Source organism: Hakea prostrata, chromosome 1 (genome assembly GCF_041222555.1).
Source record: "Hakea prostrata isolate BN-2017 chromosome 1, UWA_Hpros_2, whole genome shotgun sequence".
Classification (NCBI taxonomy): domain Eukaryota; kingdom Viridiplantae; phylum Streptophyta; class Magnoliopsida; order Proteales; family Proteaceae; genus Hakea; species Hakea prostrata.
Window position 1 is genome coordinate 73,747,682 of NC_142600.1, and position 25,882 is coordinate 73,773,563.

The following is a 25,882-nucleotide window of genomic DNA, read 5'->3' on the forward strand; positions in this document are numbered from 1 at the left end:
TTGACCTCTTGATAGATGCGATTGCAGGATATGAAACTTTAAGTTTCATGGATGCCTACTCGGGGTATAATCGGATCCTTATGAATAAGGAGGATGAGAAGTATACGGCTTTCATGAGTGATCGTGAGAGCTATTATTACAAGGTCATGCCTTTTGGCCTGAAAAATGCGGGAGCAACATATCGAGAGGGCCGTCAACAAGATTTTCAAAGAAGCGATAGGAAAGAATGTTGAAGCGTATGTTGACGATATGCTTTGGTGAAAAGCTTTACAAAAGCAAATCACATTGCAGATTTGGTCGAGGTTTTCTCGATCTTGAGGAAGCATCAAATGAAGTTAAACCCCGAAAAATGTGCCTTTGGAGTCTCCTCGGGCAAATTTTTGGGTTTCATGGTATCACGAGAGGGGAATTGAGGCTAATCCTGCCAAAATACAAGCTCGATTGATATGGAGGCTCCCAAAACCGTTCGGGATGTACAATGTTTGATGGGGAGAGTTGCTTTGCCTTAAATCGATTTATCTCCAAGTACGGAGAAAAATGTTTGCCTTTCTTCAAGGCACTTAAAGACTGAAGGGCGGTAAGGAAGCAAAGTGGACTGAAGAGTGCCGAGAAAGCTTTCGAGGAATTAAAAGAAGCACTTGGACAACCACCGATCTGTCCGGGCCGGAGAAGGGGAAATATTACAGCTATATCTAGCGACATCCCTTTCGGCGGTCGGTGCGGTACTTGTTCGGGAGAAAGATAAGAAACAATGGCCGATTTACTATGTAAGCCACGTGTTGCTAGATGCGGAGACGAGATATTCGCAGATTGAGAAGCGAGGCTCTGGCTCTCATGATGGCCGCCAGGAAGCTAAGGCCATATTTTCGGGCTCATCCAATTGAGGTATTTACAACTTTTCCTCTTAGTAAAGTTCTTAACAAACCTGATTTGTGCGGAAGGATGGTATCCTGGTCGGTTGAGCTCAGTGAGTTCCAAGTGAGCTTTAAGCCCGGAACTGCAATCAAGGCTCGGGCATTAGCCGACTTTGTAGTAGAAACTACTTGCACCGGTGGAACCCACCATTGAGGATCCCATTATACCAACCACTTGGGAGGTATATGTGGATGGTTCGAGTAATAAAGATGGAGCAGGCGCTGGAATTCTATTAAAAAGTCCAGCAGGATTTATTATTCGATATGCTTTGAGATTCGCATTTGATGCAAGTAATAACGAAGCGGAATATGAGGCCACGATAGTAGGACTTCGGTTGTCAAAAGCATTAGCTATTGCGGATGTTACTATTTATAGTGACTCTCGGCTTATAGTCAACCAAGTCCGGGGGGAGTATGGCATTAAAGAACCACGCTTGCAAAAATATCGGGAGATAGTGCGGGCATTTCAAAACCAATTTCGGAATTTGAAGATATCTCGGATTTCGAGGAATGAAAATTCGGTGCGCAGATGAGCTATCCCGACTAGCCAATGCCAAGGAAAAGAATCTAGACCCTTCGGTCTACATTGAAGAGATAACTTTTCCAAGTTATCATGAGAAAGAAATTTCTTATATTGAAGCGAACGTTCTTTGGATGGATCCAATAATCGAGTATCTAAGGGATGACAAGTTACCAGAGGATCCGGTAGAGGCAAGGTTGATCAAGATTCGATCGGCTAGATTTGTCATTCAGAATGGGAGACTATACAAAAGATCTTATGCTTGGACCCCTTATGAGATGTATAGGCCCCGAAGGAGCAAAATCAGCTTTGGGTGAAGTTCATGAAGGAATTTGTGGGGCTCACATGGGTGGCGAGCCCTGGCCCACAAAATTCTAAGACTTGGGTTATATTGGCCTAAGATCCAAGAAGCTGCTATGGACTACGTTCGTCGATGTAGTAACTGTCAAATTCATGCTACGATGTCGAAGCGCCGGCGGAAACTATGACTTCAATTCTAAATCCCATTCCCTTTGCAATGTGGGGAATTGATATCATGGGCAAATTCACCAAGGCATCGGGCGGACGGGAATATCTGATAGTAGCAATTGATTACTTCACAAAATGGGTAGAAGCCGATTGCCTTTGGCGACAATTGCTTGAAAAAAAGTGGAGAAATTTGTGCTTGAATCAATCATATATCGCTTTGGGATTCCAAAGATTATTGTCCATTGACCATGGTACTCGGTTCGATTTGTCCACAATTTGAGCAATTCTGTGGAACATATATGATCGAGCATCGTATGTCCTCGGTGGCATACCCCCAAAGCAATGGCCAGGTAGAGGTTACTAACCGAACGCTCTTTGGAAGGAATAAAGAGAAGACTCGAAGAGTGACAAAGCTTCTTGGGTCGAAGAACTACATAATGTCTTGTGGGCTTATAGAACTACGGTTCGAACACCTACGGGAGAAACTCCATTCGGGTTGGCATATGGATCCGAAGCATTGGCTTTGTGGAGATAATGGCGGGGACGTTACGGGATCGTGAGTTCGAGGAAAAAGCAAATGAACAAGAGGACTGCTTGATAGTCTTGATTTGTTGGACGAAGTTCGGGCAAAGGCAATAGCACGAACTCAACATTATCAAAGAAGGATAGCGTCTCATTATAATACTCGAGTGAAGAATCGTCGGTACTTAGCCGGAGATCTGGTGTTGAGAAACACCCTAGCCTCCGACCCGCGTCACCAGAGAAAGTTGGACCCCTCATGGGAAGGACCTTATATGGTTGTGAAACCGGTCGGTTCAAGAGCTTACAGGCTGAAGAACATCGATTCCCGAGAAAGAGTTGGATCGTTCGTGGAATGCTAGGCATCTCAAAAAGTTTTATCCTTGAGGATGATTTCAATTTTGTTCGCGATGTAATCATTTTCAACTCAATCAATGCAATTTTTGGCTTTCAACAAACTATCTTTTGATTGGGGGGCATCATACACCACATTCAAGAACAAGATCCAACTATAAGGCATCGGATGAAAATTCGTGTGGGTCCTTCAACACTTCAACGCTTATGGAAAATCTTTCGAACTTTCTTAAGTCGGGGCATCGGATGAAAACCCGAGTGAGTTCCTTCGAGACTTATTGAATTTTTGAATTATCCTTAAGTATAAGGCATCGGTTTAAAACCACGAGTGAGTTCCTTCTCGGACTTATTGTATTTCTCCAGGAAATCCTTAAGTATAAGGCATCGGTTTAAAACCCGAGTGAGTTCCTCTCTGGGGGGACCCGGGACTTATTGTATTTCTCCGGAAATCCTTAAGTATAAGGCACGGTTTAAAACCAGTGAGTTCCTTCTCGGACTTATTGTATTTCTCCGGAAATCCTTAAGTATAAGGCATCGGTTTAAAACCCGAGTGAGTTCCTTCTCGGACTTATTGTATTTCTCCAGGAAATCCTTAAGTATAAGGCATCGGTTTAAAACCCGAGTGAGTTCCTTCTCGGACTTATTGTATTTCTCCGGAAATCCTTAAGTAAAGGCATTGTTTCGGACAACTAAGACCTAATACAACGGCGATTCAAGTGGCTAGCAAAGTTCAAGATAAAGTAATTTCTTATTTCTTGAAAAGATCCAAAGAGGCCGGTATCAAAACAATTACAAGAGTTGGATACAATCTCGATCAAAGAAGAAAGTCATTACAGTGTTGTTAACAAGTTATACAAGATCGACGCGACTTTGCTAGAACAAACATATGAGTCAACCATTGGTGGGGATCAAGGAAAAGAAGAGAAGAAATGAGGATTACAAAAATATTTCGGTATGCAGAAAATCCTCCGCAATTTCATACTCTTTGTCCGGCTTGTCCAGGAGAAGAATGGTCCTCGACCAAACTCGCATTCGGTACAAGCTCGTCATAATTGACTTCTTCCGGTGGAGAATAAACGGGAGAATCTTCCGGATATTGCATAATATCGCGGATCGGAAGGTGGAGGATCAATCTTATCCTTGGTCCGGTCGGGAGGAGGAATACCCGGGTCGGTAAATACTTCGGGATGGCAAACAGGCCTTTGTAGGGAGTCGTATCAAAATGAGGATCTTTCCTTAATATTGATTCCCATACTCGTTCTCACCATCCCGATACGCCTGCAAGTTATAAGCATTCAGCATATCAACAAAAGGCTTCTTGTGTAAATACTTGAAGACGAGGCTCTGCGAACATCGGTTGGAAGGGATTCGGGCAAAGGAACGACGGCTTGCCTTTCGGGTAACGTTTGAGATCCTTTGGCTCCTGACTTTCCAACTGTTCGCTCCGATCGCCGGATCTTCTCCCTGGCGTCATCCAAGTCCGACCGAAGACGACCAATCATCGAATTTTTTTCTCCTGCCACCTCCCAAGCTAGATTCCGAAGGCGAGCAATCTCAACATCTTTAGCTTCGAGAGATTTCCCGAAGCCTAGAAACTTCATTGCTCAACCTACTGAGTCTAGTGCTTGCTTCCACTTGGTTGTGGAAGTTACCAACAAGACTCCTGCCAAACAACTTCCGAGTTAGCGAGGAGCGAGAAAAGTAATTTTTCAAAATCGGAGGATAATGAAGAAAGACTTACATCACCGGTGACTTCGTAAAGACTTCATCCGGAAGTTTGGAAAGAAGCTGCGCTCTCGGAAATCATTCGAGCAGCGGTACACCATTCCAACGCTCTGTCAAACTCGTTTGACACTAATTCGAGCGAAGGATGAGAAGGATGAACTACACCAAGCAAAGGATGAGCTTCATCACTTGTCACCCGACGGCGCTTCCTAGTGGCAAAATCCTCCAACTCGGAAGGAGAGGAGGAGGATGCCAAACAAGCAGCGGAGTTAGAAATAGGAGCAGCACCTGCTGGGACCACACCTTCATCGGACGCCAACATAGTTGCCTCGGATGCCCGAAGAGTCTCCTTCGGGGGTGCACCAACGAGCTCACCAACGAGCTCACCGGCGGGAGTGCCGGCAGCACCATCGGCAAGCGGGTGATCAAGATCTTCCTAGGAAAGACGAGCGATCACTTCGGGCAAAGGAGGCGCGGGGACGGCATCAATGAGAAGCTGCGGGAATCGACTTGAAGATTCACCGCCGGCGATCGCCTTACGCTTGGAGGATTCACTAGCTGAAACCACCGCATTGGCCCCAACCACCACCGACGGAACGCTTTTCTTGCAAGATTTTGCTCGATAAAGTTCGGGTTGATCTTGGGAGCCACTATGCAAAACAAAAAAAAAAACCAGCCATATCGATACTGGAAATAAGCAGCGACAACAATGGGGAAACCCTAGTTTTCTACGACTACGACAGACCAACAAACTAAACCCCAAGTATAACTTCGTGCGGTTTACTCGGGGGGAAGTGGGGAAAGAGATGAGTAATCAAAAAACTCACTTGTTCAGAAATGGATAGAGGCTGTCGTTGGAGTACGAGGAATACGGAAGCAGGCCGAAGGACGAAAGGTTGCGTTGGCACTTTAGCAAATCTATCTTGCAGAAGTCAGGATAGATGGAGAGTACCCACGAAGGCTTTAAATAGCCTAAGGTATAAGACGACGGTTGAAGGCTAAGGACAACCGACGACCCAGATCGAAATGACGCTTCGAAATCCGCAAAAAGCAAGATCAACGGTCGAAGGGATGCCACATGGAAACATGTGGAAGCGAGCACGATGCGGGAGATACCTCCAATCGTCGCACTTTGCCATTAAAATAATGGATGTATTTCCGATTCATTGGAAACGAGTGAATGGTATACAAAAGCGGGAAAACGTTTGAACTTCGCAGAAGGGAAACGTGCGGACTTTGCAATAAATGAAGTAGTGGGGAAGATTAACGCATCTTCCCGAAACGCATCTTCACAATATTTCTACAAGGTTATTATTCGGCGAGGAATGAAAAGTTAAGTGATAAGTTTTATCATACTTTGATATTCAAGGCAAGATTTCGGCAGGAGACGGGGAAATTTTGAGGCCAACATGAAAAAAGAAATGTCTATTCATTAAATTGAGGGTAAATCTTTACAAAAGAACAAACTCCCTAAGCCTTTTCTTCATTGTTGCCCGAGGGACCCTGGTCGGGAGGACTTTTCTCAGGACCATGAGAAGAGCCTTCCTCAAGAGTGGCATCGGCTGAATTCTCTACAGCAACAACTTGAGACTCGGCTTGTGATTTCTCCTCAGGAAGTGCCGGCTCGTCATTCGAGATATGCCTCATATTGAGGGTCGGCTGGAAAAGGATCATCTTCTCCACTGAGCCCGGTCGGGAGATCCATACCAACTTTCCCGAAGACCTCGCGGGTGGCATACCTCACGAAAAGGAGCAGTGTCGAAGTCGGGGATCGTTCCAAGGATCTGCTCCCCAAACGTCGTTACGCCCCATGCGATAAGCTTGAATGTTGTAGAAACCTAGCAATTCGGAGAAAGGTACGCTGTTCGGGTGTATTCCGAATGCACTCCTTCCGAAGCTACGGCTTTATATGCTCGGGCTTGCTAGGGATCGCCAACTTCGGATGTTCTTCGAGCTCCCTACTTTTGATTTCAAGGCTGTCACCAAACAACGTGGCAGCTGCCTTTTGCTTCCCGGCCTCGCGCTCGGCAGCAGCGAGAGACACGAATTTTCGAAGCTTCAAGGGCTTCCTTGAGGGAGATCACTTCTTCCTCATGCTTTTTCTGCAGCTCCACGGTAGGCTGCGGTCAGTGGTCTATTTGAGAATTGGCCTTGGCCAATTTCTCTTCACAAGTTTGCGGCAAGGAGCTGGTGCGACCAACCCGGCTCAATGCTTCCATGTGTTGATAAAAGCTCAACACGGCATTCCTGGGAAGACGGAAGATATCGGAAGAAGTCATAAGAAATTATGAAAACATAAGTAAGCAAGAAGACCGGTACCTTGTAGATTGACTAACAAGGGAGGTGTCATCCGGGGCTTCAAACTCCTGGCGATCGGAAGGAGCAAGGCGAGGGAGCTCCATTCTGCGGCTTTCTCGGGATCCCGAGTAACCTGTCGGTCATCTTCGGGGTCCATTGGGGGATGAAGACCTCCTCACCATCCGTCGAAGCTTTGGATTTTTTGTTGGAGGGAGCATCAATTGTGTCATGCCTCCTCCTCTTGGTTCGGGCGGAGGAAGAGACGTTAGCCCTCTCCACCATTGGTTTCTTCCCCTTTCCCGAAGCATCGGCTACGGGCTGATATTCACGATACCCCTATAGAGGGGTCGGGAGAGGGAAGAGAAGCCTCTTGATCTACGGTCAAGACCACGGGCGATCGTTGCTCGGCTGTGACAACGGCCCTAGCGGCCTTCACCCGCGAGGCTTTCGGGGTTCGTTACTGGGAGGCCTTTGCAAAGAAGAAGGACAAGAATCGGAATTCAAAACATATCACTTGATCAAATCAAAGGATGATGGTTAGAAGCTCACAATGAGCCAAGCCCCGATCTTGAAGGATGGAGTTATACTCCACTTCATATCCATGTATCTCTTGATACCACGGAATGGATTTGATCTTCACGATGGCCGCCTCGTCTTCTCTGGATAAGGGAAGGCCCCGGTTACTTTCGGACGAAGAAGTAAACCTCCTCCGGGTGGTTGGGAAGTTAAGATCTGATGGAGGCGCTCGATAGAAAAAGTATCGTTCGCGCCATCTTTTGTGGTTAGAAGGGCAAGTTCCTTTGACAAGGATGCTGCCCCTCCAATCAAGTTCAGCCTTATTGCGTTTGGAAAGAAAGACCCATCCGGGAGGATGGGAGATAGAAAGAACATGAAAATGTACAAAAAGAGAAAGAGATGGCGTAATGCCAAGCTCAAAACACAAACCCAAGAAGCCGACGATGAGACGCCAGCTATTGGGGAGGAGCATTCCGGGACAAATGTTCCAGTGATTCAAAGCTGCGGAGAATAAAGGATTAAAAAAGGAAAGCGAACCCCGCTTTCCGGTGCATCTATGTACAGAGAAAATTCACCCGAAAGGGATGAATCAACCCTCTCATCGGGGTGGGGAGCCCTAACTTGATAGGAGGAAGGAAGGTCAAAATCTTGGACAATTTGAAAGAAGGGTTTCTCCATTGTAAATGGAAGGAACAGAGCCAGGTCCACCATTGGACCCGGAGGTTTGAGGCTGCCTAGAAGACTCGACAATCTTGGAAGATCCGGACTCGAGAAGGACGGGGAGAAGTTTCGGTTTTTCTTTCAAAACCTTTTTGAGAAACTTCAGCGAACTCTGCGAGGAGGGACGGTTAGGGTTTTGTTATCACTATCCGATTGTTCGGGAGCGGGGAGAAGCAAAAGCATCATTGCTATCACCAACATGGGGTACTAAAGAAGCCCTATCGTCCGCCATTACTCGTTTGAGTAAACTACAAAAAGAAAAGACCGGTAAACTTACCGATTCGGTGAGACGGAAGCTTGAGAGCGGGAAGGCGCGAAGCGGACAACAAAGGTTCAAATTCCAGACGGGAAGAATGAAACCTACGAAGACAACGAACCGCTTTTAAAACTCCCGCACGAGTGTTCGGGAATTTGAACGATCGAGATTGATTCAAAATCAACGATCAAGATTGAAAGACGTTTTGAAAGTTTGAACTCACGAATCCGAAATAGGCGTTCGGAAACCGTCGCTTGGATGACGTGAGCCACGACAGATCAACTGCAACGAAGATACGTGGCCTTACACTCACAACGCTCGAGGAAAAGTGACCACCGCATTAAATGTGATATGACATTTAATGAAGCACGCAGAGATCATCACACGACGACGAACCCAGTTAAAAACCAAGCCCTCGGGATCGACCGAACGCTTGGTCTCGGGGGCTCGTGATATGGAGAGTTTATGATCAGACCGGGTTCATACCTGGTCCGACCCTCGACCCCGGTCGAGACGGAGAAAACCGAATCGCTCCCGAGTGAACCGGTCCGGAAGATGGCTTCTGTGAAGAAGAAAGCTTATTCGGCTGCAAGCGTGCCCTAATCTTACTTATGGATTAGGGTAATCACCCTGATGATGACAGAGACTCAAACCGACGGCTGCGGATAATCATCATCAAAGGGATAACTATCGCATAACCTAACGGTTATCTCAGGAGTCCTCTACTAGCCCAAACTAGTAGAAGTCTATCGCTCAACGGATCTCACTGATGAAATCCAACGACTACCCGAAGAAGGCTCGAGTGCATCCAACGAAGGAGATTCGAAGGTACACTCTATATAAACCTCACTACCATACAAGGTGAGGGACGGATCAATCGATCAAAAAGAATACTATACGAGACTCGGGTTCGGATACATGCGATAGATCTAAACTATCGGCGTTCGCTATCTAGATCACCTTTCCCGTTTCTTCATTCATTAGCTCGTGCTTCTAGCGAGCCGTTTGTGATTAAGTTCATCAATCGACTTAGCCTTCGGAGGTGGACTCCCGACCCCAGCGGTCGGGCCACATCTGACGCTTTCGTTTTGCAGGACATCACGTGGAGATCCAAGGGCTGAGCAGATTTTGGACGCATCAAGTTCAAACTAATATAAAACTCTAATTACTTTCTACACATCATCTATGTGCAGAATAATAGATAGAAAGGGCTGGCAAAGTTTTATGTATGTAGCAGAAATAATGATCATGAATAAGCCATGCCTGACTTCAAGATATGTCAGAACACAACAACAGCAAAAATTGACCAAGAAGGAACACAGAAGCAAAAGACTTTCACATATTTTGGCCATTTGCCTATACATTCCTACACAAAATGATCAAGAAAATATGCAACCAAGTGGGAGATTACAAGGACATCATATGAAGCCAATAACAAGCACACACTAAAGACAGCGTACCCAGAGCACAAAGCTCTGGTCACTGCAGGGCCTGGCAGTCTTAGCCCTGCTTTCACAAAGAAGTTGTTTCCAGAGTTGAACCCATGACCACTAGTTCACGATGTAGCAACCTTATCATTGGAGCAACAGACTCTACCAAGAAAAGAACATTCTTTCCAAAAGCTTCAGTTATTATGGTTGATATACCAAATATTGGAAAACCAATAGGAGATCCGACATATTGGAGACTAAAGTCAACAACTCAAAAAACCAACATAGCAGACTAGCAGGTTCAGATCCACAAACCATGCTGACAGCCTAACCACTAGCCATAAAGATACCAATCCAGTAACGCTGGTGGTTCCAGGCAATCTTTCAGTTTGAGTAACCTTAACAGAAGCCTTTTGAGGGTACAGATTCCCGTCAGAGTCAGAGAAGATGATCATGGGGAAGTTTAACAATGAAACCTGTTGACCACTCTTAGTCCAACCTGAGATGGATAACCATGCTCCTGCACAGAGATTAACCCAGATACGATTAAGGGTTCATACATGTTATGGGAAAACCATAAGCAATCCACAGGTCCCTGAATGCACGTGTCCCCAATTTGACTGGATGAATGGTCTACTGTTTCATACAGCCATCCATCAACTAAAGCTTATAAATACCAGGTAACCCCACTCCACAAAGGGTCCTAAAATTTAATAACTTTGTCAAGTTACTTCTGCACTTAAGAGAATGAAACTTGTTGTCCCTTTTCTGCCTTCACATCAGAGGCTTTGCCCCCAGCGACATCTGGGACCTCTGACGTGTTTATCCTTTCACACTCCCAGTGAGCGCAATGATCCAAATTGAGGTCTACCGGCAACCAGTTCATGTTGAACTAAGTGGACAGGTCAACCAGCCCAGGCTTGAGCTACGGGCGTACCAGGTTGGAATCTTGCAACAACAATGGTGTACCAAACAAGACCAGCGCTAGTCTTATTCACAAATTATCAGCCCTAATAGCAATTAATTTCCAAAGAGAACATAACTGGTGGTCTTGAAGCCAAAAAAAACCTCAACGTATAACCGGTTACAGCTATCAGTATGTCTCTGCTGGAGCTCAATGGCTATACATATGCTGCATCAAGTCTCCAAATGTAGAAAGATTAGAATTTAGCCTAAACATAATATATGAAATCTCTGGGCACCTTGCTTTGAAGTATGTAAATGCAACACCTGAATATTAAGTCAAGGTGACTAATAATATGCATAAGAAAGTCAAAACTTATTTCCATTTTACTATGCCTTCTGAAGTAGTTCACATTTCTCATAAGTTTAAGACATAAAAGTATCATTAAAGTACATAATATGTTGGTTGGTTCGGTTTATTTGTGGGTTGGTTTAATTATATGTTGTGGTTCAAGTTATTATTATTCAGTTGGTTAGTGAGGGTAATTATGTAACTTTGTATATTTCACATTATTATAAATAGGATGCTTAGGGGTCACATTGATAACCTAAGGATTCAATTATTTCCACATGGCATCAGAGCCAAGTTAAATTAGAATCAAAAAACCAAGGTTTTTTTTTCTTTCTTTTTCCTTCTTTCTTTCTTCCGCCGTTCTCATCCTCGATTTTCTTTTCTTTTCTCTTCTTTCTTCCACCTCGGCTTTCTATTTCTTTCTATTTCCGCCATAGCCAGCCTTTTCTCCTCTCCTTCTCCTTTGTTTCGTCTTCCTCTTGTGTTCTACAACACCAAGAAAAAACTCTATTTTTTTCTGCTTCTCTTTCTTCTTTTTTTTCTTTTTTTTCTTCCACCTATCTCTTTCTCGATTTTTTTTTCCCTTCTTTCTTCTTCCGCCTCTGCTCTCTTTCTGGCTGTGTCTCTGCCATTAACAGCTTCTTCCTCCTCTCCTTTCTCCTTTGTTTCTCCTTTATTTCTGCTATTTTCTTCTCTACTGCAATGCAGAAATTTTTTTTGGAGTTTTACACCTCCTGTGATGTTTCAGATTCTTCTAACAGCAGGTTTTATGCAGTATTGATCAGAAACTTACTGCAACATTGAATCCAAAAAATACCACTGCTCAGAGAAATCTCTTTTGACCTCTTACACCTTCCTGGGATATTTCAGAACCAGTTTGCAGCCTGCAGAACAGCAAGTTTTATCAGATTTTTTCTCCAACAGATTTGATCAGCCCTTCCATCAGGTTTGCTCAGAATTTTCAGAAGGTTTGATCAGAATTTTTCAAAAGGTTTGATCAGATTTTCAGCAGGTTTGATCAAAATTGTTTTTGGTGGTGTTCTTGGTGAGTGGACTGAAGATATGAATACACTGGATGTTTTGATGGTGTTCCAACAAGTCATGAAAATTATTCCATCACTCTCTGTTAGGTTTGATGGACCCAATTACTTGATCTGGTCTCGTTCTGCCTATTTGACAATTACTAGAAGAGGTCTAGTTTGGGGTGTAAGTTCGGCCCTGGCGGCCCGACCCGCCCTAAGCCCCGCCCGAGCCCGAATAGGGCTTGGGCTAAAGATTTTGGCCCTAAGGGCGGGTTAGGGCCAAAATATTCCGGCCCTAGACTAGGGCCAAGGGCGGGCCTGGAATTACTCTCTGGCCCGCCCAGCCCATCCCGGCCCGGCCCTGATTTTGGCCCTAATCTTGGCCCTGATTTTGGCCCTGATTCTGGCCCTGATTTTGACCTTGATCATGGCCCTGATTTTGGCTCTGATTTTGGCCTTGATTCTAACCCTGATCTTGGCCCTGATTCTAACCCTAATTCTGGCCCTAATCTTGGCCTCGATCTAGGCCTTGATCTAAGCTCATGATTTTGGCGCTGATTTGAGTCTGGACCCTCCACCCATATGGATAGGAAATAATCATAATCCACATGAGTGAATATTTGACACGTGTCAAATTTTAAAAATATGATCATGTTTTGCAAAAATTAATAAAAATAAATTATATCTTCATTACCAATGTAGTAAGCATCCACCTGATTTTGGCCCGATCTTGACTCTAATTTTGGCTCTAGTCTTAATGTTAATTTGACCCTGATCATGTATTAGATTTTTACCCTAATCTTCACATTAACATTGATATAACTGTAAGTCTCGACTTTAACCTTCAATCATTTTGATCATATTAGACTATGAGTTCACTTTTTATATTATTTTTAAGATAATTTTTATTTTTCGAACTAAATCATTTTTAGTTCCAAAAAATCATTGATTTTTTTTTGGGCTAAGGCGAGATTAATATAAGTATATAGAGAATTAATATATAACAAATCTACACCCCAACTTATCATCATGAATATTGACATCTTTCTTTTGCCTCCAATGTGATATTTTAGGGGGGAAGGAAGAAAAAAATATATATATATATATGAGAGAATTTTAGAGATCAATATAGAATTATGGAGTATGAATTTATTTATGTTTAAAGCAACACTATCAACTTATTGACTATTTTATCATTTTGTATGAGCTTGAATCATCTTATATTTCTATAAATTTTATTTTTAATTTACTTATGATACTTTTATTATTATTATTATTTTTTTATATATATATATATATATATATATATATTTTATTTTATTTTATTTTATTTTTTTTAGAATTTACATTTGATATTTTAGGTCCAACGATTGGACCAATTAAGGCGAGGGCCAAGATAGGGTCAATCAGGGCCAAACACAAGGCTAATCAGGGTCAAGGCAATTAGGGCCAGGGACAGGGCCAATCAAGGCTAATCAGGGCTAGGGACAAAGCCAATCAGGACTAATCAGGGTCAGGGCCAATCAGGGCTAATCAGGGTCAGGGCCAAGGCTAATTAGGGCCAATTAGGGCCAATCAGGGGCAATTAGGGCCAACCCATCCCGACCCGGCCCAATTAAAGCCAATTAGGGCCAATTAGGGCGGGAATGGGCTTGGCTTGGCCCTGTAAGGCTTAGGGCTAAGGACAATAATCCTTGGCCCTGAACTAGGGTCAGGGCGGGAATGGGCTTGGATTAGAACATATAGGGCTGGGCTTGGGATTGCAAAAGCCCGGCCCAGCCCGGCCCAATTGCAGCCCTAGGTCTAGTCAATCATATTATGGGCACTACAACCAAACCTTTGACTGTTAGCATTCTTCCGAATAAGTGGATTTCACACGACTCTCTTATCATGTCATTCCTCTTGAATTTCATGCATCCAAATCTAGCCATGGGATATTTATTGTTGGCTACAGTAGCCCAAATTTGGAAGGTTACTAAAGAGTATGGCCAACTAGGGAATGATGCGCAGATCTATGAGCTACGAAAGAAACTTCATGAGACCACACAGAAAAAGCTGACAGTTGCCCAGTACTATGCTGCATTACGCTCTCTCTAGCAAGAGTTAGACCATTACGGTGATGACCAACCGACTAATCCTGATGATGTGGTTGCCTACAAGAAATATGTTGACAAAATTCGGGTGTATGACTTTTTGGCTGGCTTAAATGTGGATTATGATCAGATTCGAGTACAAGTTTTGAGTCGCTTTCCCTTTCCTACATTGGAACAATCCTATGCACTTGTTCACTGTGAGGAGAGTCGTCGTCTAGGTATGTTACATAATCTGATAGTGGAAAAATCTGCTCTTCAGAGTGTGAGTATGGTATCCCAAACAGAATCAGTCAAAGATGAGGTTAAGTGTGAGCATTGCCACAAGCCTTATCATACCAAAGCCACATGCTAGAAATTACATGGGAAACCTATAGATTTTGAACAAAAAAGGGCTCAAAAGAAGGGTAAACCCAAGGCTCATTATTCATAAACTGTTTCTACCACACCTACTTCAAATATCGGTTTTTCCCAAGAAGAGTTGCTTGCTCTAAGGAGCATTCTACAGTCACCTACCACTGCCATTGCCTCTTCTGATGCCTCGTCAACTGCACATTCGAATTCCTACCTTGCTACTTCAAGTACCGTATTTAACCGGCTTCTATGCTTCTTTAGTTTCTGCTCCATGGATTATTGATATTGGAGCGACAGACCATATGACAGGTTCTGCTTCTCTTTTCTTGAATTATTTACCTACCTAAGAGAAAGATAAGGTTCGTATAACTGATGGTTTTTACTCTTCCATTGCTGGAAAGGGAACCATACAACATTCACCGTCCCTTTCTTTGTCCTCAATTTTGCATGTTCCATCTTTTTCTACTAACCTTCTTTCCATTAGTAGTCTTACCAATAACTTGAATTGTACAGTAACATTTTTTCCCTCCTATTGTGTCTTTCAGGATCTGGTAACGGGGAAGGAAATTGGACGTGGTAAACTAGACAATGGCCTCTACTTGTTGGAATTGAATGGAGCCTCTTCTTCTGCTATGCTTGTTACTCCTCATCAGGTCAATTTGTCAATTCTCCACCAGTGGCATCGTAGGCTAGGCCATCCCCCTATAGGAACTCTGAGAAAACTTTTCCCCGATTTAGTCTCATCTTGTCATAGGGAATCTTTTTGTGAAGCTTGTGTTTTTGCTAAACAGATTTGTTCAAGTTATTTGCCTTCTAATAATAATATAAGTTTTATTCCTTTTATGTTAATTCATAGTGATGTGGGGGGGCCTTGTCGCCGTATATCTATTACTGCCATCGGTTTTTTTGTTACTTTTATTGATTGTCATTCTCGCTCCACATGGATTTATCTTCTAAAACAAAAAAAAATGACATTTTTTTTATGTTTTCAAGATTTTCATAAAATGGTTAAAACTCAATTCAATGCCACTGTGAAGGTCCTTCACAGTGACAACGGAACTGAGTATAATGAAAAAGAATTTTAGAGATACCTCTCTGATTCTGGCGTAATACATCAGACTAGTTGTGTTGCTACTGCGGCCCAAAATGGAGTGGCCGAACAGAAGAATAGGCATCTTTTAGAGATTGCTCATTCTCTTCTAATTGCCATGAATGTCCCCGACCAGTATTGGAGTGACGCAGTTCTCACTGCATCATACCTTATAAATAGGATGCCTAGTAGAATCCTTGACTTCAAATGCCCCAGTGAGATCCTTAAAGGGACATCTTCCTTTATAGTTCCTCCAAGTATATTTGGTTATGTGTGTTATGCCAGAAATTCAACCCACAAGAATAAGTTGGAACCTCGTGGCCTCTGCTGCATTTTTTTGGGGTATTCTGCTACTCGAAAGGGTTACAAATGTTACCATCCTCCTTTGAGGAAGACAATAATGTCCATTGATGTCATCTTTAATGAATTTACTCCTTATTATACACCTCTCCAAGGGGAGACTCCAAGAGCAGAGGTGTTTTTTCCCACTTTGGATGTTCCTATCACATATAAAGACCTACCAACCCTAATTCAACCCCAGTTAGAGGTTCCTAAATAGGGGGAGCATTCAGACAACATACATGTAGACACCCAGTCCTCCCTTTCCCCATCTGAACCTTATGAGTATCCTATCCAGGGGGAGACCACTCCTGTAAGGCACATTATTGAGGTTTTTCAAAGGCATATTGACCAAAGCAAGGATGTGCAAACTTGTTAGAGGAAGAAAACCAGTCGGCAACAATAGGTAGAGAAGGTTGACATGTTACCACTCCAATCTCCTAATCCAGATTCAGGTCCTGTAAGTATCCCTCAGGTATCTTCTTCAAACCTCCCTATTGCTGTTAGAAAAGGAATCAGATCGTGTACTCAGCATCCTATAGCTAAATATGTTTCCTATGATTCTTTGTCTAACTCCTACCAAGCTTTCATATCTTCTTTATCTACTGCATCTGTTCCAAAGACTTGGCAGGAAGCCTATGCTAATAAAAATTGGAAGGCAGCAATAGTAGAGGAAATGCAGGCTATGAAGAAGAATGGTACTTGGGAGTTGGTCACTATTCCTCCAGGGAAACAACCGGTAGGTTGTAAGTGGGTGTTCGTGGTAAAATAGAACATGGATGGTTCAATCAACCGATTGAAGGCTAGATTGGTTGCAAAAGGGTTCACTCAGACTTATGGGATTGATTATTAAGAGACCTTTGCTCCTGTTGCAAAATTGAATATAGTTAGGGTCTTGTTATCAGTAGCTGTGAATCAAGATTGGGATTTACATCAATTAGATGTAAAGAATGCATTTTTGCATGGAGAATTGAAAGAAGAGGTCTACATGGAAATCCCACATGGATTCTCTGACAACAAAACAAAAAGGAAGGTTTTTCGATTGAAGCGGTCAATTTATAGGTTGAAGCAATCTCCCCGGTGTTGGTTTGGACGCCTCCAAAAAGCTATGACATCAATAGGTTACAAGCAAAGTAATGCTGACCATACTCTCTTTGTGAAAAGGTCAGGAACTCACATCACGCTTCTTATAGTCTATGTAGATGACATTGTCATCACTAGGAATGATGGGGCAGAAATACAAAAGCTGAAGAGCTTCCTCAACAAGGAATTTGAGGTTAAAGATCTAGGGAAACTCAAGTATTTCCTGGGAATTGAGGTCGCTAGATCAGAAAAAGGCATCTATTTGTCCCAACGCAAATATATCCTTGACTTACTTTCGGAAGTGGGAATGTTGGGATGTAAAGCCATGGATACCCCAATTGAAGCAGGCATTAAGCTTAAAGAGAAAGTGGGAGTACCAGCAGATAAAGGGAGATATCAAAGGTTGGTTGGAAAACTAATTTATTTGTCTCACACCAGACCTAACATTGCTTTCTCAGTAAGCCTGGTGAGCCAATCTATGCATGTCCCATACTCGACTAATATGAATGCTATTATTAAAATACTTCAGTATTTAAAATCCACACCAGGATAATTTGAAAGGGAATACTTTTGTCACCCTCAAATAATTTGAAAGTGGAAGCTTATACAGATGTTGATTGGGCTAGTTCCCTTGACAGAAAATCAATATCAGGATACTATACATTTGTTGGGGACAATCTAGGAACCTGGAGAAGCAAAAAGCAAAATATGGTGTCATTGTCTAATACAGAGGCCGAGTATAGATCCATGGTTCGAGGAGTATGTGAACTTTTATGGCTGAAGGATCTATTAGAAGATATTGGGTTTCCTGTTACAAGTTTCATGATGTTATATTGTGACAACAAGGTTGCCATAAGTACAGCCAATAATCCAATGCAACATGATCATACAAAACATATAGAGATAGATAGATTTTTTGTCAAAGGAAAATTGGAACAAGGGCTGATATGCATGCCTTTTGTGAGATCTGGAGATCAAGTAGCTGACATCTTTACTAAAGGACTTAAGGAATGAGATTTCTACCCTATTTTGAGCAAGTTGGGCATGATTAACATATATGCGTCAACTTGAGGGGGAGTGTTGGTTGGTTTGGTTTATTTGTGGGTTGGTTTAATTATAAGTTGTGGTTCAAGTTATTATTATTCAGTTGGTTAGTGAGGGTAATTATGTAACTTTGTATATTCTACATTATTATAAATAGGATGCTTAGGGGTCACAATGATAACCTAAGGATTCAATTATTTCCATATAATATCTCCAAAATATAGACAAGTTCAAATACCTGATTATAATATGTTGGCATCCACGTAAGAAGAATAAAAGTTCCCCAATTATGACAAAAATGGGATATTATAAGAGCCCAAACAGGTCCTTTTGACAAAATTAATTTCCATGGAATAACAGAAACAGGCTTCTTCAAGGCACTTCCTCCCAAGATAAGCCTCTTTTCATCGGCAGAAAGCTGTGGATCATCTTTTGGTGAGCTGTGTGCCTACGAACAAAGAAAAAGGAAGATAAATTTCAGAGCAAAATTCCATGATATTAAGGTTCTATGTTTCATTCTAAAGGCTGTTTTGACCCTTGATGAAACTGAGAGTTTCCAGGTTTCAACCAAACCCTGGTATTTTCTGGTAAAGACATGTCATGGTCTGGTCAAAACTTGGTAATTCTTCTGAAACTACCAAAATTTGAGAAATATAGTTGAAACCAGGTCGTAACTGGCTACCAGTACCGGTTCAATATCAACTCAAGTTTCCATCTCAGTTATGTAAAAATCGGTATCAAGAACGATGCATGAAATAACATTTGGAGCATCAGTGTGAAAGGAAATGCATACTCTTTTGTTTTTTAATTAAAAAAAGTCTAGCTGCATACTGTATTATTAACAAAAAAATGCATGGGCATGTTAAAGAGATTAAGATTTTCTAAGATAAAAAGATGAGAAGTGGCTAGATATTTCTGTCTGCTGAAGAATGGGAATGCATGGTATATAACAGATTAACTTTAGGGCAAAACCAAGCATTTCTTATCCCAATTCACGATCAGGTTTAGGAAAACAAAATCTAAATTGACAAAAATGATAACAGACTCACCTTATTCAGCCATAATGCAAACCATATACTCCCTAGTGAACCAAATGAGAAAAACACAGACGGCCAACCAAATTTGTGGATAAGAATAGGAGAGAAGGCCAGGCCCGTGACAGAACCAAGGTACATGCCACTGTATACAAGTGCAAGAGATCTGCTTCTCTCAGAGACTGGAACCCATTTTGAGATTATATTATTCATAGCTGGCATAGCAACACCCTGGAGAAATATTATTTGATTAATAAACCCACTTCTTAGCAAAGAAATTAAGGTCCAGTATTTAACACAGAAAAAGCAGAACATTTGAGCACTCAACCTGGAAGCATCATACATAATTAGACGGAAACGATGTATCATGACAATAATTGAAAGGAATAAGAAACCTAGTGCTAGAGAGATATCAGCTTTAAGCATGTATGTATCTGTATAATGATGAATGAATTAACTACAGAGGTCTTTAGATGCCCCTCTATGGAGAATTGATTTAATATGGATCAAAGGAACTAGAAGAGCTACAAGCAGACCTAAAATAACTTTGGAAGTGGTGAAAAAGCATATACATGGCTTAGGCCTCGTATCTAGTATGGCCTCAAATGGAACTGATTGGAAAGCAAGGATCCATGTAGCCAACCCAATTTAGTTGGGATAAGGGTTGTTCTTGTTGTTTGTTGAATTAACTATGCATACACTAGGGAAGTCTTATGGTGTTTGTTTGTTTTTTAGTAATATAGTTTACTGATAAAATAGGAGAGGACATAATCAGATTTTTTAACATGTTCGAATTAGGTTATTAGGCTATTAAGCTAAGCTGGATGCCAAAAAGAAAAAAATATGATGTATAGTTGGAACAAATGAAAGAAGCAGCGGTGCAGAACTTGTTCCCACGAAGTGCCATGTGTTTTGCATCTAGTCAACACATTCCATTTGCCAACACAATCATTAGTAGATGGGTGGATTACAAACATGGAAGACGAAGAGCAGGTAAATGTGAAGAAAAGCAAAAGTTGCAGCTGCAATGAGGAGTTTGGCAACAGCAAAGAAGTCAACATCTATTGCAGTCAAGTTTGAGTGCCTGATGATCAATTAACACTCCCTCAATGTCAATTGCAGGTCACTGACCATCAACCCAATATTTTCATCTGTTTATAGAGGCTTTTTATATGTAATTGACACTTTCTACATTCATCATAGTTGGCATGGCCTCTGGTATAGATTTAGTGGCTCAATTCCTCTTACCTGATTGGGACCACTCAACTTGAATTTAACTGACTTTCTAGTTTTATCTTTGAATGAACCAGTCTTATGACTCAGGGGCTTGCACAGACCTGAGGGAATAGTCAGACTGAAGGCCTGGATACCCATGTTAGTAAGAAAAAAGACACTCGTCACACTCTGGTCAATGCAAACAAGAGGTGTTGACGTTGTCAAGGTCTCATTCAACAATGAGCAGAGGCCACTCAATGTCACTAGGCTACATGCAGCTTATCGCTCTGAAGTTTCCTCTAGCCATAAAAGAAGAAATGTGGTGTATAGAAAAGATGTAACTAACTCCACGCAAACGAAGAGGGAGCCTCCAAGAGATACCCTAGAGGACCACCTTCAACCAATTATTGAAGCTATCTTTTCTCAATAGGTACTATCAATTTATTAGAAAAGTAGGAATACGTGCACAAACTCAAAAGCAGCCAATCTCAGCCTTGAGATGAAAGCCCACCAGGACATTCCAACAAAAAAGATCAGATTAAAAGTACTAAAAGCCAGGAACCAACCACTAAGATCATTGAAGCGATCTTGCATTGCTTTGACAGGGACTCTTCAAGATTATGGAGACATCATTAAGGGTTGTGAAAAAGGAAGAGAAGAGCTATTTAAAAGGCATAAAAAAGTTAGTTTGCCCAAGAATATCGTTTTACAAATGTTGGGTAAAGCTAGTGAGTGGGAGAAAAGGACATGCAACACTGAAAGTAAGCAACCTCTTTGTTTGCATTGTCATGTATGTACGTGTGTTGGATTGTAGACTGGATGTCGATACAACATCACCGTCATAACCGTAAGAATATTGTAGGAATTTACATACAACATTTTGATTATATAATTGCAACCATCAACTGGTTGTTCCTTTGTAGTGGCTGCTACAAAAATTGGGGATGGTCTCCTTGAAGTGGGTGCCACTAAACTTTGTACCCAATCTAGAGTTGGGTTTGTAGCCCACATAGCCATATTAGGAAACCACATTATATTCTGTGTTGCAGTTTGTGATAGTTGTATGATTGTGTGTCAGCTCAACCTGTGAGCTCCCCCACACAAGGATACAGTGAGAAGATTTAAGAGACCTTCCACCACAGATTCACCCTCTCAATGGCAGTGTGAGTTCAACAGCTAGTTCTTTCTTCAATGGATGGGAACCAAGTAATCAGCATCGACCACTATGTTATACATAACTCGCACCTTTCACATAATTGTGGGTGGTAAGAAATAGATATACTGCAATATAGGGTTATGTAGAGATAATGTACAAAGTCTAGATATCCAATCATAACGGAAATACAATATGTCCTAGACTCCATATGGAGGAAGGAAGGGGCAGAGAGAAAGAGAGAGAGGCCTTTGAAACTTATAAATTGGATCATACAAGATTAAGATAGAATTTTGCCTTCTTTAAAGAACAAAAATAAATCAATACACGAAGATTATTGTCAAGGATATTGGATGAGCGCATCATGTCATCATCAAAATCTACAGTGTAAACGCCCTTTCAGAAATCAGAAGTTAGAGAGATGATAATGTAAAGATCATAACTATTCATCCAAAAAAAAATGTAAAGATCATAACTGTCCTCCATGGGTTAAAAGAATGCAAAACAAGAATATCCTACAAATACTTAAAAGCAAAAACGAAAAGAATTAGAAATGTGAAAGCAATTGATAGCCTTTTCCATAAATTAACATAGGTCTCAGAAGTCAGAACCAAATTAAATAATGAAGGAAGCTAACCTCACCAATCCCCATAAAGGCACGCACGAGAAGCAGGAAAGGAAGCCCTAGTCTTGCAGCTATAGGTGTTAGAACTGTTGCCAAAGACCACCATACCACCCCAAAACCTAGCACCAGCTTACCACCAATCTTGTCTGCCCATATTCCTCCAACAATCTATTCAGCATTCAGAAGGAAAATGCAGTTAGAGAATAATACCCATTACATAATTCAGATGTTCAGAGAATAAAGCTATCTTGTACAAATAATAATCATAGATAATGACATGAACATGGAGGTGAGAACTAGTATCAACAATAAAGTAATGTCTTAGCTAATGTTTTCATGGGCAGCTTGAAACATCCAGACCAACCAGTGGGCCCAAATGATCCATTTGTAGGTCATAATTTTCATGACATCATAACCATAGACTGCTCAACAGATTTGGTTCAAACGGCTTTACTATTAAATCAGTCAGACCACTTTTTGTGCTGCTGTTACAGTATACAAGTTTTTTTTTTTTTTTTTTTTTTTTATTTTTTGAGAATGCTTACTGAGGTGCATTGCACATTGGTTGAACCGAAGACCTTTAAAAAACCGAACAAATATAACTCTATGAGCTATTGACTAAATCTTTTAATATATTTATTCAATTTTTATCTTCGTATTCATACTGTTGAGAGTGGTCACACTAGTTGACTGTCAATCGCCAAAAAGATTGTATGTCCAGCATGCAGTTACACATTCTACATAATCTGTCCACGACTACTTCTCATAGCATCCCAAACAAGAAACCTTTCGGAAAATCACAATAAATTTACGTCGGACCAGTGGACCACATAAAACAAGAACATGGGTGGATTCCATGCTGGGACTTATCTTTTATGTTAGTAACTGTTTCACTTAAAAGCCTGAACTGTTAGAGAATGACAATGTAAATTAATACATCAACAGTCTGCCACACATATGTTACCTTGAACCTATCCACATAGCACATACATGTGCCCATACGACATCAAGGTCAAAGAAGTGTGGAAAACTCTGTTATCTGCCCTTCCCAGGAAATGAACACTCTATCTACTTGCTTTGATACCATATTCATTTTCATTTCACCTAATAGTTCAAATTGTTCAACATTTCTTTTCACTCTTCTTTCACACTCACTAGTGGGTGTAGAACTCACTTTTAAACTTCTTAAATTTCAAACCCAGATATTATAGTAAAGGCACCAATATCCATGCAAACCTGAGTAAGCAGATAGCCCCAGAAAAAAGAAGACTGAATTAGACCAACTGTTGCAGAATTCCAATTGAACTCCTGTGACATTGGAAGTATGGCAATGCTCATGTTGACCTGCATGGTTTCATATTACTCAGCTACTATATATCGTTGATGCTTCATTTTCTAAACTGTAAGTGTAATATAGTGCCACACTCATCAACCAGAAGGGAGGTAATTCTTATTAATAAAACAGTGCACAGGAAGCAACTTATATGAGCAAGTTCAAGAACTATAGATTTTAGGAAGGCCTAAATATTGCTACAAACTACAAAGGAAGATAAGCACTTACACGATCCATGTTGCAGAGGAGAAATGCAGAAAAACAAAGCAGTACGATTACCCAACGTCTAGGAAATTGCTCCCACCAAGATATATTTCGTACACACCCTTCCACCGAAACAGCTTCTTCATCTGGTATTTCCGACTGGCTCAATGAGTCCAGTTTTGCCCCTGCTATGTCATATTGCTCTGATTTGTAACTAGCAGCTGTCCTAGTTGCTTTGTGACACTCAGAATGTTGGAAATACACATTAGAAACACCAAATTTATGCTGCTTTCCAGGCTGAATTGAACTGCAAATAGAGGAATCTGAAGAAACATAACATCTATGTCTTCCTTGATTTCTTTGCTTAAGATTTAACACATTATAATTTTCTGTAAATGATGGGTACAAATGAAGATGCCCCACTTCACCATGGGCTCCTGTCTTTGGTTTTCTGGTGTTCTTGTCCAAAGGACCACTAAGATGACTAACTGGACTACACAAGTTTTTAGGCATGTATGAATAGGAACCTCTTAGAGCAGGTGACCTTCGATTGTAAATGTTTCTCCATGCATATCTCATTCCATAAACAGCCTGTTCGTCTCTCCTTTGATGTGTACCTGCCTGCTCTGTTTGATACGCTTTTCCTGCAGTGATTAGTGAGTCAGTAGCAATGGGATCCATCAGAAGCTTCATAGTGCAGAAACAAAACCATTGTGTGGTACACCAGTTCAGACACAATGAAGGCAAAAACAAATGGTGGAGTGATAACTGTATAGTCCACACCATAAGAGGAAACTGCCTGACCATTATTGACTAAAGTGAGGCATAAACTATGCTCCACTAACTATGAAAAAAAGGAAATCACATAACAGTGGATGGCAGGTTTTTTTCGTTTTTCTCTGGGAGGTGTTTTAAAACCCTCAATTGTATCATAACTTTACCTAACAGCCGATATAATTTCTTTAATTTTTATAACCGGTCCCCCTTTCATTTAGAAATTAAAAACACCATATTGGCCTTATGTCTTAACTGGGGTACTTGACAGGATGGCCCATTGATTTGAAGAAAGGATAAACAAAGCATGCCTGTGGGTTGCTCCATCCAATAGTTCGAGATTTTGGGGTAGATATTTGCATGGGTATTAGAGTGGGTTCTCCAGTCCTATTGCAGGTGATCATGGTCCATTCCAGGAAATGCCTACAGGGTCCAAATGCATAACACGGAGCTATATCTTTAAAACATACGGGATAGTGTAATCACAAAGCTCCATTATTCTGCTTCTTAAACAAAATAAGCCTTGCAACTGTGCCAAAAAAAACGAAATAAGCCTTGCAATTCATAAATGAACATAATGCGGAAAGCTCAATTCCTTGCCCCTTTTTGGCTGTGGCGGGAAGAGGTAGGCAACATCTATGCTTGAAATCTCAACCTAGTACGACATTGTGGATTAAAACTTACCTACCGCCACTAAAACACAAAGCTTCTGAAGCATTTTAGTCATGTTTGTTTGTTAATGACTAAAAATTATACAGTCTCTTCCACATAGCACTCTTCTCCCAGAGAATAAATCGCAGTCATTACACTACGATAAAGCTCCTTGCAACACAGGGAATGGCCATGGGCACGAGATCCAACAAAAGTAATCGCATGCAGGTAATAAATCAGTTCAAATTGATATAAACAACACGGAGCTGCGGCAACCTGTTGAGAAAGATCAAAAAAATACACCACCAAATCCATACATCCACAAATCCGAATCTAATTCAAGGAGGAAATAATTTAAAGAAAGAACACAATCGGAATAAACCAGTCAGGGGAAAATTAAAAATGTGTGGACAACTCAATCTCGAAGTAGATTATCTGAAATAGGGTAGAAATTGATACCTGAACCAATAAAGTAACCGAAATTACGGCTCGAAGTAACCACACCGAGTGCCATTGATCCGCGACTAAACGACCATTTAAGAAGTGGGAAAGGTATATTCAGTTTACAAAGTTATATATACACCATATTTCATCAAAATCAAGCTTCTACATCAACCATCTGCAGCTGCTACTGTTAGAAAGAAGATCGAGAAAGAAAGGATTTCTTGCGAATTTTTCATGTAAATGATGAGCTTCTCCCGAAGCGGGAAAGAAATCCAACACTGGTTTTCAGAATGCAGAGTCTGAAGGAGGGTCGACCTTTTAACACGTGTCGTTTCATCTTCGTCATGAAGACGTAAAAAAATTTGAGTGCAGCAGAACCTTAAATCAGATTTCAGAACAGTAAAAAAAGGAGGATTGCGATTGTTTCGTCGTATATTTAAATGCCATAATCG

General features: G+C 41.4%; 1 protein-coding gene across 2 annotated transcripts in view; it reads right to left on the bottom strand.

The window, feature by feature from the left end:
• Nucleotides 1-25,882, bottom strand: part of LOC149029970 (ascorbate transporter, chloroplastic-like) — a 64,910-nt gene extending 39,028 nt beyond the window's left edge. Inside the window, exons 1-6 of one of the 2 annotated variants that reach the window (XM_089142285.1) lie at nt 25,446-25,881; nt 23,586-24,205; nt 23,261-23,368; nt 22,037-22,192; nt 19,047-19,262; nt 18,236-18,445 (exon numbers count right to left, since the gene is read on the bottom strand). In XM_089142285.1, coding sequence (XP_088998411.1) covers nt 18,236-18,445; nt 19,047-19,262; nt 22,037-22,192; nt 23,261-23,368; nt 23,586-24,205; nt 25,446-25,500 — 1,365 coding nt within the window. In that variant the 5' untranslated portion in view covers nt 25,501-25,881. Of the gene's footprint in view, nt 1-18,235; nt 18,446-19,046; nt 19,263-22,036; nt 22,193-23,260; nt 23,369-23,585; nt 24,206-25,445 lie in introns of both variants that reach the window. The other variant, XM_089142286.1, reaches the window with a different exon arrangement.